Source organism: Festucalex cinctus, chromosome 6 (genome assembly GCF_051991245.1).
Source record: "Festucalex cinctus isolate MCC-2025b chromosome 6, RoL_Fcin_1.0, whole genome shotgun sequence".
Lineage (NCBI taxonomy): Eukaryota > Metazoa > Chordata > Actinopteri > Syngnathiformes > Syngnathidae > Festucalex > Festucalex cinctus.
In genome coordinates this window covers 25,043,541-25,061,907 of record NC_135416.1, presented here as the reverse complement: position 1 = coordinate 25,061,907, position 18,367 = coordinate 25,043,541, and the positions used below count along the sequence as shown (strand labels likewise).

At 37.4% G+C, this 18,367-nt stretch overlaps 2 protein-coding genes and 1 long non-coding RNA gene across 27 annotated transcripts in view; 2 read left to right on the top strand and 1 right to left on the bottom strand.

The window, feature by feature from the left end:
* Positions 1 to 1,368: 1,368 nt before the first annotated feature.
* Positions 1,369 to 4,441, bottom strand: ddt (D-dopachrome tautomerase). Its single transcript, XM_077523893.1, has 3 exons — positions 4,081 to 4,441; positions 2,325 to 2,500; positions 1,369 to 1,703 (listed from the first exon to the last, which is right to left on the bottom strand). Exons 1-3 carry the CDS (start codon positions 4,186 to 4,188, stop codon positions 1,631 to 1,633), a joined length of 357 nt encoding a protein of 118 aa, XP_077380019.1. The 5' UTR covers positions 4,189 to 4,441; the 3' UTR covers positions 1,369 to 1,630.
* Positions 4,442 to 4,528: 87 nt separating this feature from the next.
* Positions 4,529 to 6,236, top strand: LOC144020422 (uncharacterized). The gene is made up of 2 exons (XR_013283873.1): positions 4,529 to 4,645; positions 5,480 to 6,236. It is a non-coding gene; the product is annotated as an uncharacterized LOC144020422 (long non-coding RNA).
* A 3,627-nt stretch (positions 6,237 to 9,863) lies between these two features.
* rims1b (regulating synaptic membrane exocytosis 1b) overlaps positions 9,864 to 18,367 on the top strand; it is a 148,401-nt gene continuing 139,897 nt past the window's right edge. For 9 of the 25 annotated variants that reach the window (XM_077523837.1, XM_077523838.1, XM_077523834.1 and 6 more), the window contains exon 1: positions 10,242 to 10,443. In XM_077523837.1, the coding sequence (XP_077379963.1) occupies positions 10,277 to 10,443 (167 nt within the window). In that variant the 5' untranslated portion in view covers positions 10,242 to 10,276. Of the gene's footprint in view, positions 10,444 to 18,367 lie in introns of all 25 variants that reach the window. The other 16 variants (XM_077523857.1, XM_077523845.1, XM_077523849.1 and 13 more) reach the window with 3 other exon arrangements.

Sequence of the window (18,367 nt, the reverse complement as noted above, 5' to 3'; positions counted from 1 at the left end):
TTTTTCTTTAATTTATTGTTTTGTTTTGTTTTTGTTTTTTTAGGAATTGCGCCCTTGGCGGCCGGTCGCCCACATTGGCCATAGCAAAAACCGGCTTTGACTACCAGTGACCTCTCAACCGTGGTACAGAGGCTGAACATGCATGTTCTCTTTTCGTTGCTTTCGCACAAACTTTATTTTAGCTTTTCCCACCAACGTACAGTGCGCTGAGAGCAGGCTCTCCACCGCTTCCATTCACTCTCTGGACCAACACCGCCCCCCTATGCCAGAGTGCGGCACTGCAACACTCTTGAATGAGAAGGGCGGCGTTGCTGTCATTCAACAGACACGCCCATATGTATACTTTTACAGGTACAGTATTTATAAACTGTCATCGCTTCCTTGCTTCGTGTACCACTTGACAATTGGTTAATTCTCTGCGTTTTAGCTTTCTCATGTGTGTAATATTTGGATTTAATGCAGCAGGCAGGAAGCTATAGCAGAGTAAAGTAGGCCAACACGTTTTGCAAAGGTTTACACTCTAGTAACTAAGAAATTGTACATGTGTCCACTAGACCATGGAGCCCACTTTAGCTGTCTGGCTAGAACGTGTTTCATTGCATTTAGAGTAGCATACACTGTAGGCCTCTTTACAGTTATGATTGGATTCATTAAATCTTTGTGACACTAGTGTACAGTGGCTGCAGTGAAATGCTTGTAGGTAGTGCATGATTTAAACTTGTGTGTTAAAGCTACAAAATGAGTGGATATTAGCATACATTCAGATACAAATCGTAGATAATAAATATTTGCTTCTACCACCTCACGGTGCACTTCACCAGCATTGGAGAAACAGCTGTGGGGTGTTTACAGTATATTGATGGTGAGACACAATATACAATATCTTTTTGAAATGACTGACACGCTTGATAAACAACTAACACGTTTCTACAAGTATATGTCAGTATGTCATGTATGCTATTCTCTAAAAGCCAAATGAGTTCAGTTTGGTGAGTTCTCTGAAATTACAATCAGATAATGTAAAATGAAGGCTGTAGCAAGGCTGTAACAAACGTCATAGCCATAGGCCTAACTTTTACTACCGGTACATTTCTGTAGTTACTGAACAAGATGGTGACGACTTTAAAAATGTACACAGGCATAGTTGTTTTCAATAAGTAAACATGACTGTAACATGGATTTGTATTGGGCTATGAAGACATTTAAAGCATAACACTACTTTCAGGAGGTGGTGCTGTGGGCAGGTAATGCATCGAGACGTTCAATGCTTGAAAGGTATTACCGGAATAAATATATATACACACACACACATACTATAAATAACTTCCAGAAATTAAAGTTCCAGGTGCTATGGAAAAAGGGGCATAATTCACACTTGCAGAACATTTTATTACCTTTTTACAGTCAAATAAGCAAAAAAAAAAACAAAAAACCCAGGCAGATATTTTTAGGTTTAGACGTTAAAGGGTTTTAATAGAACAGGCGATGCAGCCATTGTGTAGAAAAAAATACAAATAAAAGACATTTACACAACTGTATCTGTGAATAAAACTCACCAGGTTGTTTGAAACTGTGTGTGGGGGTGCGCGGGTGTGTGTTTAATTACTGTTACATATTTACAGACTATGATTTATAGAAAGCTCATAACCGTTCCCTTCTTCCCAACCTGGTGAGGCTGCAAACTGTGGAACTGAATGGTAATCCTGTGAATCAGAAGAAAAAAACAACAACTGTCAAGCACTTACCAGACTTTCCATATTAAAAGGGATACTTCATTATTGGGCGAATTATAGCAATAAAAAGTTAATATTTTGGCTAGAATAAATTTGATATTTTCATTATTTTTCATGTACAATTAGTAGTACCTTTAGAAACACATTTTGCAACTTGCTATCGACTGAAAATGACATCACAAGGGCTCAGGTAACCAATCACAGCTCACCTGTTTTCTAGGTTTGGTCATGTGACATTCACAAGCGAAGCTGATTGGTAACCTGAGCCCTTGCGATGTCATTTTCAGTTGACAGCAAGTTGAAAAATGTGTTTTTAAAGGTACTACTAATTGTACATGAAAAGTAATGAAAATATCAACTTTATTATGGGCAAAATATTAATGTTTGACTGCCAAAAATGGCTAAATAAGTAAAGTAACCCTTTAATGTTTCTTGTGTCAAGCATCATCAGTGAATTGATTTGTGACCTAAAATATTGCTAATCTCCTTCTTTTATCTCCTTGTTTTAAAGAATGTCATCGCCATTGATTGTGAGGTGACGGTATGATCAGGCATAGCATGGACAACAAAACAGTAAGTTTCAGGACTTACCTGTCTTCAGTCAGAGCAAGTTCTCTGGTCAGAAACTCAAAGAGCTTGGCACTATGCTCCTTATTCTTGTCAGCAGTGTCACAAACTCCGATAGCAGATATCGACAGGCTCACACAGGGAGAGCAAGATCCTGCCATCAACATTGGTAAACCTGGTTTCACAATCAAGTGCATTCTCTGAAAGAGAGCAATTGGTGGATAAATCATTAACATCACTGATCAGAAACCGTACAAAGAGATAGCAACTACTGAAGCATATTGTAAACATGCAGGACATGGCGCATATTGTGGCTACTCTCTGTCCCAATCAAACAGTTAGGTTAAAAAAAAATATGGCCATGTGAAAACACCTCTTTTTTTTAATTTATTTTAGATCTCCGCTTATTTTTAGACTTAGACTTGACTTTATTGATCTCTTAGGGATGGCTCCCTCTGGGAAATTTACATATCCAGCAGCAATAAGAACAGATAATAAAAAAATAATATTAAAAAAATAAAATAAAATACAATAAATATAAAATAAAATAAATAATAATAAATAAAATAAAATAATAAAATAAAAATAAAAATTACATTTTTTTAGCAAGTCGCGCCAATGTAACATTGAACTATATTTACAATTTAATATGGACCACCATGGATGAAATATTGCGATTCACAACCGGCTCACGAAGCTATTTCTGAATGGAGAGCTCTCCCGTTGGAGCTCTCATTCAAGTGAATGGGAACACACGACCAGCCAGCATTGTGCAATCGCAATTTTTTAAATTAAATTAAATTTAAATTTACCCGTAAGATTTAGAAAAATAAGAAAACTATACTACTCCCATATCAACCACCGTGGTCTTGAAAATTGTATTTTAATGCAAGAAAAACAAGTTATATTGATTTTTTCCAAGCTGTAATTAATAAAACTATTTTCTTAAAATGCATACGGTATGTATGTATGTATTTTTTATTTTTTTTTAAACTCTTGGATAACTTTGCATGAGTGTCAAGCAGGTCACGTGCTTTAAAAAAAATATAAAAATAAAATAAAATAATGAGTTAACTCAGGTCGGGATGGAACCCACAACCTCCAAGTCTGAGGGTAAGCACTCTACCACTAGACCACAGAATTTGGATGTGGATACATTGGAAAGATGAAAAATGAGATGAGTAAATAGAACGAAACCAAACTTGCACTTTTGTCTGATTGTTTTCATACTTGTAATTTTTTCCATTTATCTTATTTCTAGATTATGTAAGATCTTAAAATAAGAAACTTCATCTTATGAAACACCAGTTCAGGGCCTTCGATGTTGGTTAGTTGTCATTTTAAAATGTGGAAAATGGTTGTTTTAAGCCTCACGGTACTGAAAACTGGCTGTTAACATGCGATCCATCTTGCTTCTAGTACTAAATATAAGGACCGGAAGCTGAGATTCCTGGTGATAAGGTATTTTTCAGTTTTTTTGTGTGAAAAAGTTCAATTAGCCACTATATAGTGCGGGCTATACAGTATAGTACCATAGAGGGGTTATGGGTTAAGGCTGGACATTCGGACACGGCCATACAGTTAACTTGGCAACATTCAGCTTGCATAGCAAGGTTAACAGACAGTGTGCATGATGACTTTTTTTTTTTTTTTTTTTCACACAAATTGAACTTCATAGATAGAGGCGATAAAAATTTGCACTGATTACATTTTAACAAATACTATTGTAGTTCAGCCCACTTCCACAACGACGGTGCTAAATTGGTGTAAAACTACTCACGTCAACAGGCTTTCCCAAAACAGCCGCAACGAATGAACACATCTTTTTAATAAAATCTTCGGAGAATGAGCTTGCTGGTAAATTGCTCTGCAAGTCGACAAACGGCATATTTTTCGGTGTTCAGGAAGTAACGGATTTGACCTCTTGCTGTTCAGTCCGTGTTCTTCTCAGTTCTCCCCGCATAGGCGGTGGGCCGAGGCCACGTATCTGCTTTAGTTTTTGAGATCAATAAGCCCTAGTGAGGGAAGACCTGGATCGTTCATGTTTTGAAGTTTATTTATTTTTCTTAATCATATTTGTTTGTTGGTACTCGTAATTATTGCACATTTTCCCAAAAATCAAGTTGTAACGTCATTAAACGTGCAGGCAAACGCTGCAGACTTCTATGTCAGTTGAACCAATAGCACGCACGCAACGCTACAAATCACGTGATGTTACGCAGCCACTCGCAGACGTCGATAATGCAACAGTGTTGGTGACAACAGTCAGCTGTTCGTGTCCGTGGTCACTCTACTCGACGAAAAACACAAAATATGTGCGAAAGGCTTGGCTTTTACGTTTGCAAGTAAGTATACATATTTTGGGAAAACACCGGTGATTCTGTTTATATGTTGTATAAAGGTTGGCGATGCAAATGACGACTAAATGCGTCAACTCTTAGCATGTATGTTAGCATATACTGTACGTTATTCATAACATATGGTGTGGGAGGGAAAACCCAAATTGGTGGCAGTTATGTGGGTTTAAGTGTCAGCTGGCCATGCAGCTTCAGTCAGTGAGGTGCTTGATAAGCCACGCACTCACGGTGAAAATTTGACGTTACGGTTTAGTTTATTAAGGGTATTTTATTCATGTTACACAAATGTAAATGGCCGTTTAAGGAGACATCAGTAAAGTATGATTACTTGGTTGCTCAGCAAATTTGTGGTGGGGGGGGGACTACTATGGAACTTTGTTGGACATAAATGTTTAATTTAATTACACACCCAAAGGCATAGGTGTCAAACTTAATTCCTCCAGGGCCGCAGCCCTACAGGTTTTCGAGGCCTCCCATTTTCAACACAGCTGATCCATATTTAAGCTCATCAGCAAGCTCTGCAGGAGCCTGATAATTATCCTGATCATTGAATCAGGTGCGTTGGAGTAGAGAAGCCTAGAAAATATGCAGTGCTCCGGCCCTCGAGGACTGGATCTCGACACGTGCCCTAGGGTTTGTGTTTTAACCATCTTACTGGCATATAAATTAGTAACTATAATTAATATTAAATGAACAACAACTTGAGTTCCTCATCTTCAAATGACCTATTGACACATATTGCGCATTGGCACAAATCTGTACGTGGACGTTCATTCAGTTTGCAGGTGCATCTCCCCTTAACGTAGTTTGTTTTCTTCCAAGAGCAGTGTACCAGCTCGAGTGATTATCCTGTCCATTCATTTCACATCGCAGCAGACCCGTCCTAGACGACAAACACTGTGGCAGTGGTGAAGCAGGCCCAGCAGTGGCTCCACTTCCTGAGGCTTCTCACGAGGGAGAACCTCAACACCCCATCTACCGCTCCTGCGTAGAGAGTCTGCTGACCTACAGCTACGCCATCAGTGTGGTACCTGTACTGAGGCGGAGAGGAATAGGCGGTGGGCCGATTTCGTGCATTTGAAAGATCCCCAACAAGGGAGGACTTCATTTATTTATTTATTTTTTAACATCAGCTTCATTTTTCAACAAATGAAATAATTGTTGGCACTCTTCTCTCTTGCACATTTTGTATTGATCTGTAACTTTGTGTGGGTTACCAGCTTCAGCAAACTGAGCAGGCAGCTATGCTTGGGGTCCGACATGCATGACGGAGATGTGATTATTTTCCAATGACACTCCATACGCACTCGTGATCTGTAATGTTTAAACGCTATCATAGTTGATATCTTATATTACTACACACATCGACACATTTATTGCTAAAATAACACTTGTACATCAATCACTTTCAGAAAGGTAAAATGCGTCAACATTGTTGAAGTTCATCTTTAAACTTGACTGGGAATAGTCCTTATTGTCACTTCTTTTGAAAAGTCATCCCTTCATTTTAAAATTTAAGGCTACTCTAACATGTCTTATCGCAAACTTTGCACATAATAAATATAACAGATTTTCCACATTTGATCTCCAGTGTGTTGTTTTTTTCTTCTTGAACAAACAAGGTCAAAATGAATTCCTAATAGTCTGCTTAATGTCACAAAAATGAGCTACAAAATTACATTTGATTTTTTTTTATTTTTTTTTATTTGATGTTATTGAACATACAAACAAGCAGCAGAAAAAAAAGAAAAGGAGAACCTTATACGATCATCTATCAATCACAGTTTACATGTTCAAAAGGGAGTAGGGAGAAGACAACCCATTATGTTCTTGGTAGAACCCTTTGGTAGGGTTCCTGGTGGAACCTTCATATATGGTTCTAACAGGAACCAAAAAAGGGTTCTCCTACGAGGACAAGTTGGGGAACCGAAAAAGGATCTGACAAGCACTTTTACTTCTAAGAGTGTGAGTGTCCGTGTGTACAGGCATATTTAGTTGCAAAAAGGCTGACAATTAGCATGAATCATGTCAAAGAGGAAAGGCAGAATTTGGTGATGTCCATAAGCTCCAGACATTGACTGCAAATTATTTTCAATAAAAAAAAAAAATTGCAATATTTACATTTATGCTAATTGCCAAAACACTTCGGAGCTATTAAAATGTATATACTCCTATAGTATTTAGCATTTGTAAAGACTAAAATTATATCTATAAATTTACACTTCAACCACATTTTGGATGCTTTGGTTGGAATTCCAATTTTGGCCACATATGCAGACCAAGTAATAAAATGTGTCCAAATAGTTGTGGACCTAACGAGACCCTTCTGTATCACATTAGCTAATAAATTTTACTTAACTGAAATTGTCAAGTCATCTTTCATTTATATAAGCGCTTTCAAACAGTCTTAGCTGTCACAAAGCAAGCATCAAATTGATTTAATTTCACACAACATAAGTGCATTTCTGACAACGTCACCACGATTTGTCGGAATGAAATCGGTAGCAAGCAACATCTTTGGCCTAATGTCTTTTTTTGCTTTGGCTTCTTTCCTTGTTTGATGTGCACTCTAGTTCAAGTTTATATAGAAAAAGATTCTGTTTAATTTTAAAGAATAGAGAAGAAGAGACCTTTGCAGAAGTTGGAGGACATTAGGCCTATATGAATTATTGCAAGATATTTTCTCAATTCACAGTGTGTGTGTTTTTTTTTTTTTTTAATAGATTTTAATAAGTATATATCCCACAGTTTGGGTTCAATGTATTGCTTGAACCCAAACTGCAGTGTTTCCAAATTCCCACTAGATGCCACTATATTCTAAAATAACCCAAATGTAATTGCAGATTTAAAAAGAAATCGTCAATGAAGGTTTGAGATTAAATTGAAATTGAGACATTCCGGTCGACTTACTACTTTGGATACTGTTCAACATCATACAGTGAAGTATGTAGTTCTCTGATGGCTTTACGTAGCTTTGCTCAGAGTTTGCTGTGCTCATTTTTAGTTGAATACTGTAAAGAGATTAAATATTTCTGCAGCTGTTTGGCAGAACAGCAATTTGCTATTGGCCTTTAAATTCAAATTTAAACATAAGTACATGAATTATTAAGGCATTCAACCTATTGGCTAACCAATTTTGAGTAGAGTATGACTTTGAAATCAATGTGAAAACTGATAGCCGCCGCTGCCGAACTATACGTTGTCAAAAGGTCTAAATTAAATAAATTTAATTAGTTAAAACACTTATTTGTCTTAAAAAGAAGAAACTCATGGTGATAGAAAACTTGCCATTTTTTGTTTTGTTTTAAATTTAAAGCCTGTGGCTTTGAAGTGGTCATGAAAAATATAAAGCACAGGACAAACCAACTGAACGGATGAGAACAGATAGATATGTTATCGTGCCATCGTGTGGCAAGTTAACTTGTACTACGACGAGGTATCGCCTTTCTGTGTGAAAAATGTGGGGCACGCACATTTCAGTCATATTCTTTTCTTTATCTTAATTTAAATCGATGTCATATCTGCCTCTAAATCAAATTATTCTATTAAATTAAAAATACCATATGCTACACAGCAAAATCACTACTTAGGTTAACACTGATTAGTGTTAAATCTAACACTAGAAAAATATGTTCACACCAGCGAGTGTAAATCTGACACTTTTCAAAGTGTTACTTTTTTTTACACTTAACCAGTGTTACTCTAAACACTGTACAGTGTTAAATATCTACACTGGTAAACACTGAGGAGTGTTGAAAGTACTTTACACTAGTGTCAGTTTTAAAAATGTAACTAACACTTATTCTGGTGAAAGGTACTTCGTTTATATAGCATTTTTCCTCCTTACAAGGCCCTCCACTCGCTTTTGACTACTGATGACAGCATCAGGAGTAACTTGGGGATTCAGTATGTTGCTCACGTATACTTTCACATAGTTACACTGGCCTGGGATCCAACCCACGCTCTCAGCGTCGGGAGACGACTACGCTGCCCCAACAGCAACAACTGGATGCATCACTATTGAAATGCCGACAGCATGGACATTTTGTCCATCACTGAAAATGAGGGTGTGGTGACTGTGGTCAATTTAACGCTCAAGGTATTGCTATTCAAGTTACACTTCGCTTTTGCTCCAACACTTGAGGAAATGTACTCTGAAAGAGTAATTATTTATTTATTTATTTTAATCCCAACAGTTTCAGAATAATAGTGTTTACACCAGATTTAAGTGAACACTGGAAATTTAACACGGACAGATTTGCTGTGTAGCAGTGAATACAATTAAATCCATTATGCAGTTTTGTGAATAAAATATGGTGTTTATCCCAAAGAATATATTTGATTTATCATCCAGTAAGATTTCTGAATATAAATCAACATTTCTATTTTCGTGAAGAGATTACAGATATTCAGTATTTCAAAATCTGCTGGTTTGCAAAAAAATTCTGCTCCGTTGGACCAGGTCAGTGCGTTGGACCGACTGAATGTTCCTTTGTCACGAGTGGGCCCCACGGAAAAAAAGGAAAAAAAAAACCGTGGTCACGACGATGACAAAATAATGCACCACGGGAAATTGACGTCATCGCGGAACAGTCATCTCCTCGGTGACGTCAATTACTGGGTGGCATAGTGACATCAGTAGAGGAAAAATCTTCGGTTTATTTGCCCGCCATGCGTAGCCTAAATTCATCCCGAAAACGTTGTGATATGGGCCAGTTTATTTCGACTGGCACTGTGTGAAGGCTTGCAGGAATTAGGCCACTTAATTAAAAAATAATAATAATAATTAGTTGAGTTTGAGTTAATAATTAGAGTTGGGTCGCTTAAATTACTCATGGGTATCTAACTGTTACAGAAAGCCAACAAAAGTGGACATTGAGAATATGCTGTCCTTGGTGCTGAAATATCTTCAGACGGGGTGGGGGTAGCTCGTCCGCGCGTTTCAATGTGAGGGTGCGACTGCTATATGCGTGGGTGGTAACTCGCATGTCAAAAGACTGCACCGATGGCGATAGCGGTGAGGACCCCGGTCTCATGAGTAAGCGCATCCCCGCAAAAGGAGAGAGAGAGAGAGAGAGAGAGAGAGAGAGAGAGAGAGAGAGAGAGAGAGAGAGAGAGAGAGAGAGAGAGAGAGAGAGAGAGAGAGAGAGAGAGAGAGAGAGAGAGAGAGAGAGAGAGAGAGAGAGAGAGAGAGAGAGACACGGAGGACTCCGCCTATACCATAATCATCCGAGGCTCCAGATGAGAAAAGACGGCGAAGGCAAACCAAACGAAACCAAACGTCTCCTCCTCAGCGCGACACTACAAATGGCCTTAGCCGCTAGAATGGGCTCTTGGTGAACCCGGGGAGTAGAGGTGCTGCAAGTGGAGCTGGGGCAACGACGACCACAGAAAATAAACCCTCGAGGACCAACAAGAAGCACAACCGAAGGTGCCTGTAAAGATGAGTGGCTTGCGCTATTCGGGGCCGCTGCCGCCATATCAGCGCAGCGTTTCTTGAGGTGTGGCTGAAAAAACATCGCTAGGATCCTGTTAGCCGAAACGACACGACGAGGAATAGGAGGAGGAGGTGGTGGTGGTGGCGGCGGTGGTGGTGGTGGTGGAGTGCTGGTGGAAAAGATGTCCGCCTCGGTGGGGCCACAGAGCGGCCCGCGCCCACCCACCGTGCCGCCATCCATGCCGGACCTTCCGGATTTGAGCCATCTCACCGAGGAGGAGCGGAAAATCATTATGTCAGTGATGGCTCGGCAAAAGGAGGAAGAGGAGAAAGAACAAGCCATGTTAAAGTAAGAACATCCCATGCGTTGCAAGTTAATGCTATGTAAAGGATGTCCACATGCAGCCTGAGTTTACTAAGCTCATGTTTGCGAGTAACACCCTCAGACCCTTCACCCCCCACCCTATTTAATTCAGCCTCCAGTGCATACTGTACAGTCTTTGTTATTATATATATATATATATATATATATATATATATATATATATATATATATATATATATATAGGATGTGTGCTGCATGCGCTAAATATGCAGTCCATCTGTGTGAGGCATCATTGTAGCAACAGCTCCGAACAGTCACGTGTTTACAGATACTATAGTGGGATAGCTTCACTGACTGGATCAATAACTTAAAACAACACAACATCATTGTCCATTTGAGATGACCTGAAAAGGGGTCAAACCCTTTCCATTTATAGAGTTACAGTATATAGAAGGGTGTGACAGCAGTGGTGTTGCTGATGAATCATAGCATCATCCAACCCCGTTTTTTTTTTCTTTTCTTTTTTTTTCTTTTTTTTTTTAAATCAATGGGGACTGCGCCCCATGCTTCACTTCACAATTCCCAATTTACCGTCAATGTGCACGTTACATAGACTCTTGTAAACTGTGGGAGTAATCGGTTTGACAATCATGGCAACAACAATGTCACTGTAACTCGTAGCAACTGAGGGCTACAAAAAACAAAAATAACGTTTTACAAACATGCCAGACCTCAGTGTGTGCAACCATTTGTGCTGCTCTCAGCGCAGAGAAGGAGATGGGGTGTGGTTGGGAATATTAGAGGGCCTAAAATGCCTGGACGCGGTACAGATTAGAGATGAGACGTGTTATGTGAGAGCTTTGGAAATGCTGCCGACATTGATAAAATGGACATTTGTCATCAACCTGTCACCTGAAGAAGGATTGTCAGGTGGCCGATAATTCAGATTGATACTAGGCTATAAACTATAAACCAGAGGAGCATGATGTGAAATTATGTGGATTACAGAAGATGCTATAAGTCACCATGTCGTGGACTATCTGTTCAAGTGATGTTTAATTAAAATGATTTTTCATCAAGCTAGTAGTCATACTTCCCCACATAACAAACATTGACTACACTGTATTTGATAGCAGAATTTGCTAACACGAGCCTCCGTCTGTACAGGCATAACACATGAAAGGACCTAATCAAGAGCGATGCCATTGCAGGCGTATCCCAGCACTCTGGTTTGCTTCAATTCTAATGGCTGTTTTCATTTCCTGGCTGCAGCCTTCAGGGCAGAAAGCTGCTTTAACCCCCTTGAGAGGAAGTCAAGTTATGTATTTAATGTTCCATGAAGCAAAGCTCAGGTTCAGTCAATAATGGCTTTTTCATCTGGGAAATCATTGATTAGTTCAGCCATAAAAAAGAATTATGATTTGTCCCAAAATAAGTCTTTGCTATATGCTGTGTTATTGCTAGATGCTACTACAAGTAGAGTTTTAGCTAAGAGTGAAAAGACTGCATATTTACTGAAGAAACTTTATAGAGGTTTACTCTGAGCATTTATGCTCATACAGTGCAACCTCTAATGAAGAATCACAATCCAACAATCATACAAGCATAGAAACAAGTCAACCAGTGCAACACGGTATAACATATCTTAACAAAATAAAAAAGTCAATAACCAGTCTTACCTTAAAGCTACTGAACACAGAAAATTTAAATTTCGAATCGCTACTGCCACCTGTGGTTGAAAAATTGAACTGCATTTTCCCTTCTTCACGTACAAAATGTGCATATGACGTGACATCCAGAGACAGAGGGCAGGAAATTCGAACCCAAATCCAGTCCAAAAACTATTGGCCAGAGGCTTGCAGGAGTTCCCATTATGAATAGCTAATAGGGGTGTGCTAAAAAAATCGATACGGCAATATATCGTTGCGGGCCTCATTACAATACACGTATCGATACACAGGCGTCAGAATCAATATTGCTCGTTAACGTTTGCCTTTGCAGCTTGCATAGTACCTAAAAAAAAATAAAAACCAGCAGCGTCTTTGAAGTTAATTGCCTTCAATTAATGCAGAAAATAGGTCACCAGTGATTTGACACTGTGTCTTGCTAAAAAAAAAAATGAAAGCAAGGAAGAATATCAACATTTATTTACTTATAAACTTCACATGGCATGTGTCTTAATGTACCAATTTTTGTATATTTTGTTTAAAAACGAAATAGAATGTGTTACATGAAAAAAATGCCGTTTTTAATTCCCCAAATATTTCAAATAAGCACATTTGAGAGCTGTAATTTTAATACTCTGATATTTTTGATCATATCGCCTCATGCAAATTAATAAATGTTCCTGGTGTATCTATGAAAGCTGCTCCTTGCTCTCCAGTGCGTGCACATTTAGACCAGGCATACCGCTTGGTGCTAAACCAGAAGAGCTGCCAACCAAAATATTTTTGTCTGTTTTTATAAAATGCAAGAAAATTAATATAATATATTGGGATACGTATCGCCTTGAAGATCAAGTATTGGGATACATATGTATCGCGATACGTATCGTATCGTGAGCCCTGTATCGTGATACGTATCGTATCGTGAGGTTTGCGGCAACTAATTAAATAAATAAATGGTCAAATAAAACGGCTATTGTAAAGTACTGTAATGCACGTATGCATGTGTCGCATATGTTGCTTGCATGCTTGTAACAAACCGCACCAGTTTATTCTTCTAAGCTTAACACTGAGCTTCACTTCAGTGGCAGAAACAAGTTTACATTTACAACTCTGCCTAATGCAGATTGCAGAATAAATTTTTTTAAGCAATACATTTCTTGTTATTTATACATTCATTCTTCTAATTCTGACAGCAATTTTATGTTGCATCCATCCATCCATCCATTTTCTTGACCGCTTATTCCTCACAAGGGTCGCGGGGGGTGCTGGCGCCTATCTCAGCTGGTCTCTGGGCAGTAGGCGGGGGACACCCTGGACCGGTTGCCAACCGGTCGCAGGGCACTTTTATATTGCAATGTATTAGGGCTGGGTATTGCTGCCAACTTCACGATACGATACGTATCACGATACAGGGGTCACGATACGATACGTATCACGATACATATGTATCCCAATACTTGATCTTCAAGGCGATACGTATCCCGATATATTACATTAATTGACTTGCATTCTATAATAACAGTCATATGTATACCTAAAGTTTGTTATGCTGACTGACAAAAATATTTTTGTGAGCAGCTCTTGTGGTTTACTGCCAAGTGGCATGCCTGGTCTAAATGTGCACGCACTGCAGAGCAAGGAGCAGCTTTCACAGACACACTGGGAAAATGTATTAATATGCATGAGCCTATATGAGCAAAAATATCAAAGTATTAAAATTACAGCTCTAAAATATGCTTATTTGAAATATTTGGGGAAATAAAAACATTTTTTTCATGTAACACATTCTATTTCGTTTTTAAACAAAATATACAAACATTGGTACATTAAGACACATGCCATGTTAAGTTTATAAGTAAATAAATGTTGATATTCTTCCTCTGCTTAAATTTTTCTTAGCAAGACACAGTGTCCAATCACTGGTGAGCTGTTTTTGCATTAATTGAAGGCAATTAACTTCAAAGATGCTGCTGGCTTTTATTTTTTAGGTACAAAGTAAGCTGCAAAGGCAAATGTTAACTACTTATTTAAAGTTACTGAGCAATATCGATTCTGACGCCTGCATATCGATACGTGTATTGTAATGAGGCCCGCAACGATATGTTGCCGTATCGATTTTTCGAGCACACCCCTACAATGTATTATATTTTAATTTGATAAATAATACACTGTTATACTTGACTTAGACCACAGTCTGTTCCGTGATGCTGGTGGAATTTTAATTTGCTTTAGTTTTCTCCAGCAAATCGCAGGGCACATACAGAGAAACAACCATAGACTCTCACATTCACACATAAAGGACAATTCAGAGACTTCAATGAACCCACAGTTCATTTTTTTGGAATATGATTAGGAAACTGAAGAACACAGAGAAAATCCACACGTTCACATACTCCACCCGAAAGGCCAGAGCCTGGATTTGAACCCAGTAACCTCTGAAAGGTGAAGCAGATGTGCAAACCAGCCACCCTCATTCAACCAATTATACTGTATTTTAATTGAAGATAGTGTATTCTGATTAGCAGACAACAGATTGATTGTAGTTGTGGACATCCATACAATGACTTTAAAGTTGACGGAAACTATAACCTTTATGGGTAAGTACTGACAGTGTATTCAGTTTCAAAATCTTCCTTGAAATCTACTGCAACTGTTTTATCCAAAATGCCATGTATCACTGAGTTCTCAGCTTGGGGTTGAACATAGAAACGAGTGATTTCTCAAGCAGATGCAACTCGCGCTCGTCCCCGTGCACCGGTGTACAATTGAATGTGCACAAATTCTACGTCCTTGAGGAGAGTAAAAAAACAAAACATGCAGGTTCCCTTCAATTATCAGAGTGATCGATTCAGTTTCTCTCACTCAGTAATGTTTGTCTGCCTCTTCCATTAACAAAGCACAAAACCCTCTCTTAAATACAGAAAATAACATACATGGTCATGTCTACAGTGTCCTCGCAGCCCCTAATGACGTGGCCTGCCCAACTGCTTACTACTTAACTCTTTGACCGCCAAAAATGTTTAATAACGATTAGTAAAATCACAATGTACAGTCTTCCCTCGCTATAACGCGGTTGACTTTTCGTGGTCTCGCTGTATCGCGGATTTTTTTTAAAGTGCAATTTTGCATATTTTTTTACAGTAATATACCCATTTTATAAAATTTATGAAGGTTTTTTACATTGTCAATGTTTGAACAAGAGAGAAATGTGAGAACATGTAAATGCCTCAATGAGAAAAGTGTATAAATTGTGTGGTCGGGGATTTTAGACCCTTAAAACATTTATTGCGGATTTCATTTATTGCGGGTATTTTTTGGAACCTAACCCCAGCGGAAAACGAGGGAACACTGTATACCGCTATAAACGTTAAATGACATCAACTACGTTTTTTTTTTTTTTAATTAAATCAATGGCCAGTACAATGTCCAAGTGCAGCGCTGGCTGCCAGCTCAATGGGTTGTGGAATCAAAAACAGCCGGTGTATGAAATTAAAGTGAAACGTGACAAATTCTGATGAAATCGGATTAAATCAAACGTTTTCAAGGATGACGTGTGAATGAACAAAGCCTTTGTCACATTAAAACTCATTCACAGAGTGTCATGAAACAAAAAAATATTAGTGGGGATTACTGAACTTAATAATTGAATGAAATGCGATCTTTCATGTGGTACCCACGTTGTATATGCAGTAAAACAAAACAAAACACAATATTCTGTTTGCGCCTTGAAAGATTAGTTAAAATGCTCAAAAGCTGCTGGCACTGGTGTTTTTTTTTTGTTTTTGTTTTTTTTGATAACGTGTGGCAGTAAAAGAGTTAATGTCTTCATAAAACGAAGGAAAAAAAGAATGAGTACCATGTACTGTAGTTTGCTTTGCTTGTGAATGTTATTAATATGCCGGCAATTGTGTAGTCTTGTAGATTTGACCAATGCACAAGCATGAACCATTAGCTAAGCAATGTATGACTATCGGTCAACATTAAACTCAAGAGTTGACGTGGCTTTGCTAGGATAATGACTCACGTCATTCAGCGAAGTATGCATCATCTTTTGTATAGATAATCCATGAAAACAGAAAGTCCATGGCAGCTATCGCAACTAACTATATATTATATCTCAAGGTAACAGCTTTTGCATGATACGTTCTTCAATGCAAATACAATTTTTTGACCAATTATAAGGACTATTTCCCAAGATATTTTTGTCAAGGTTGTGAAAAATAAGCTATTTGGGTCTTAACATTTAAGATAAATATAGCTTAAAGTAGACTTGTAACTGTGTCACTGTGTCACAGCAAGCTTTAGTTGCGCTTAATAGCTTTATAGCTAGGTGCGTAACAAATTTCAGCAAAAGCCATTCAATAATTCCTGAGAAATAGTGTTATCAGTGAAATCACGGAAATATGAGTCCTTGTTACAATGGCTACCAAGACTATATTAAAATTTTCTATATTTTTTTTCAAATTACATTATGGGTTCATATTTTACAGTATGTCAAAGTTCTAGTTTTTTTTTTGTGTTTTTTTTTGGGGGGGTGAATGCAGTCCATCTCTTTAAAAAAAATATATATATATATATAAACTTTTATTTTAATGTATTCTAATTAGGGCAGTTAAATGAGCATTTTCATATGAAATAAGTTCAATATCACATTCAGCATGGCTAACTACATTCATCTGTGAAATGTTCTCAATATGTTGAGAAATAATGAAGTTATGCTCTTTTACTCTAATTTGAAGGTGAAGGACAGCCTCCCAGCCTGAAACCCTATGTAACCCTATGTAACATTGTTAATCTATGTAACATTGTTAATCTATGTATTATCAGACTTTAACTGGAATAATATGATTCTGTTAAAACAGTGAAACAACAATTATCTTAGCATCATTGATAAATTTCATGAATTCAGGCATCTCTTTAACTATCATACTATCACTTTAGGCAGCACTTCTCAATTATTATTATTTTCACGCAAAGGAGGAAGAAAATATTAATATAATAGTTACAAATATAATAGTTACAAATGCATTTTTTGGGTTTCACAGTTATAAAAATCCCGAGAGAGCAACCATAACTCTGGTGTGGCTTGGGATAGAAATGAGCTCCAAATCTTGCTTTTAAGTTTTGGTCTAACTTTGTAAGCGCTTCGTGACAGCCTTTGAGTTGAGTGACCCCCCGATGTTTTTGGTAACTCATGTGTGATGTTTTGCTCAATACTGGTAATTTGAGCTTCTTATGAATAAGATTAACAGGGGCTTTCTTTCGTTTTTCTGAAGCAAGCTTTCCTATGAACAAGCTACTCATCAATGATTTATGGTGACAAACATAAAAATGATAACGTAGATCAAGATTGTTGCAGCTGCACACAGATACTGTACACTGCAAAACATGTCTGCTTAATATGAGCTACAATACACTTGTTCTTAGTGTAAATTTACTAGAAACAAGTGAAATTATCTGCCAGTGCAGTAAGATAATTTTACTTACTTAGAATTCTTGAAGTAAGAAAAATGTGTAGATCTATATTAATCTTAAAATGAACTTTAAACACTTATTCTAAGCAACAAATCAAGATAATTAAATCTTAAAATAAGCTTTATGCACTTATTCTAAGCAACAACACAAGGAAATTAAATCTTAAAATAAGCTTTATACACTTATTCTATGCAACAAAACAGGCAATTAAATCTTAAAATAAGCCATAAACTCTTTTTTTTTTCAAGGTTATTAAATGGCCTTATTCAAGTAATTTAAAACACGACTGGAAAAGAGCATCAATTGTCACTCTTTATTTGTACTTTAAGTTGAGTGTCAAGCAGGGAGACAATTGGCACCATTTTTAATTGCCTTTTGTATGACTCAGCCAGGGATCGAACTCACAACCTACGAGTCTAAGGGTAGACACTCTATCACTAGACCACTGAGCCGGTACACTGTTTACTGTAAAGAGGGAACATGAGCTTAGTAAATATGACAAAACTAATACAATAAAGTGCTTTATTGTAGGGCTGTTCAATTAATCAAAATTCAATTACAATTTCAATTATTACACTCCACAATATACAAAATCAGCATAATTGTAAAAAAAAAAAAAAAAAAAAAACCTTATATACATTTATATGTTTATACATTTTCACCATTTTTTAATTTTAAAATAACTATTAAATTTAGTTTCATCGAAAGGGAAGTTGCATACTTACTGTGTCAAAGAATTTTATTTGTCTGAATATTTTTTTACATTCAAACATTTTCTTGTTTTCTACCAAAAAGAAATGATCTTC

Coding starts and splice junctions, on each gene's coding strand:
- ddt (XM_077523893.1), bottom strand. CDS start 4,188: ATGCCGTTTGTCGACTTGCAGAGCAATTTACCAGCAAGCTCATTCTCC. Junction 2,501..4,080: donor TTTTGGGAAAGCCTGTTGAC/GTGAGTAGTTTT, acceptor GCTCTCTTTCAG/AGAATGCACTTGATTGTGAA. Junction 1,704..2,324: donor CTTGCTCTGACTGAAGACAG/GTAAGTCCTGAA, acceptor TCTGATTCACAG/GATTACCATTCAGTTCCACA.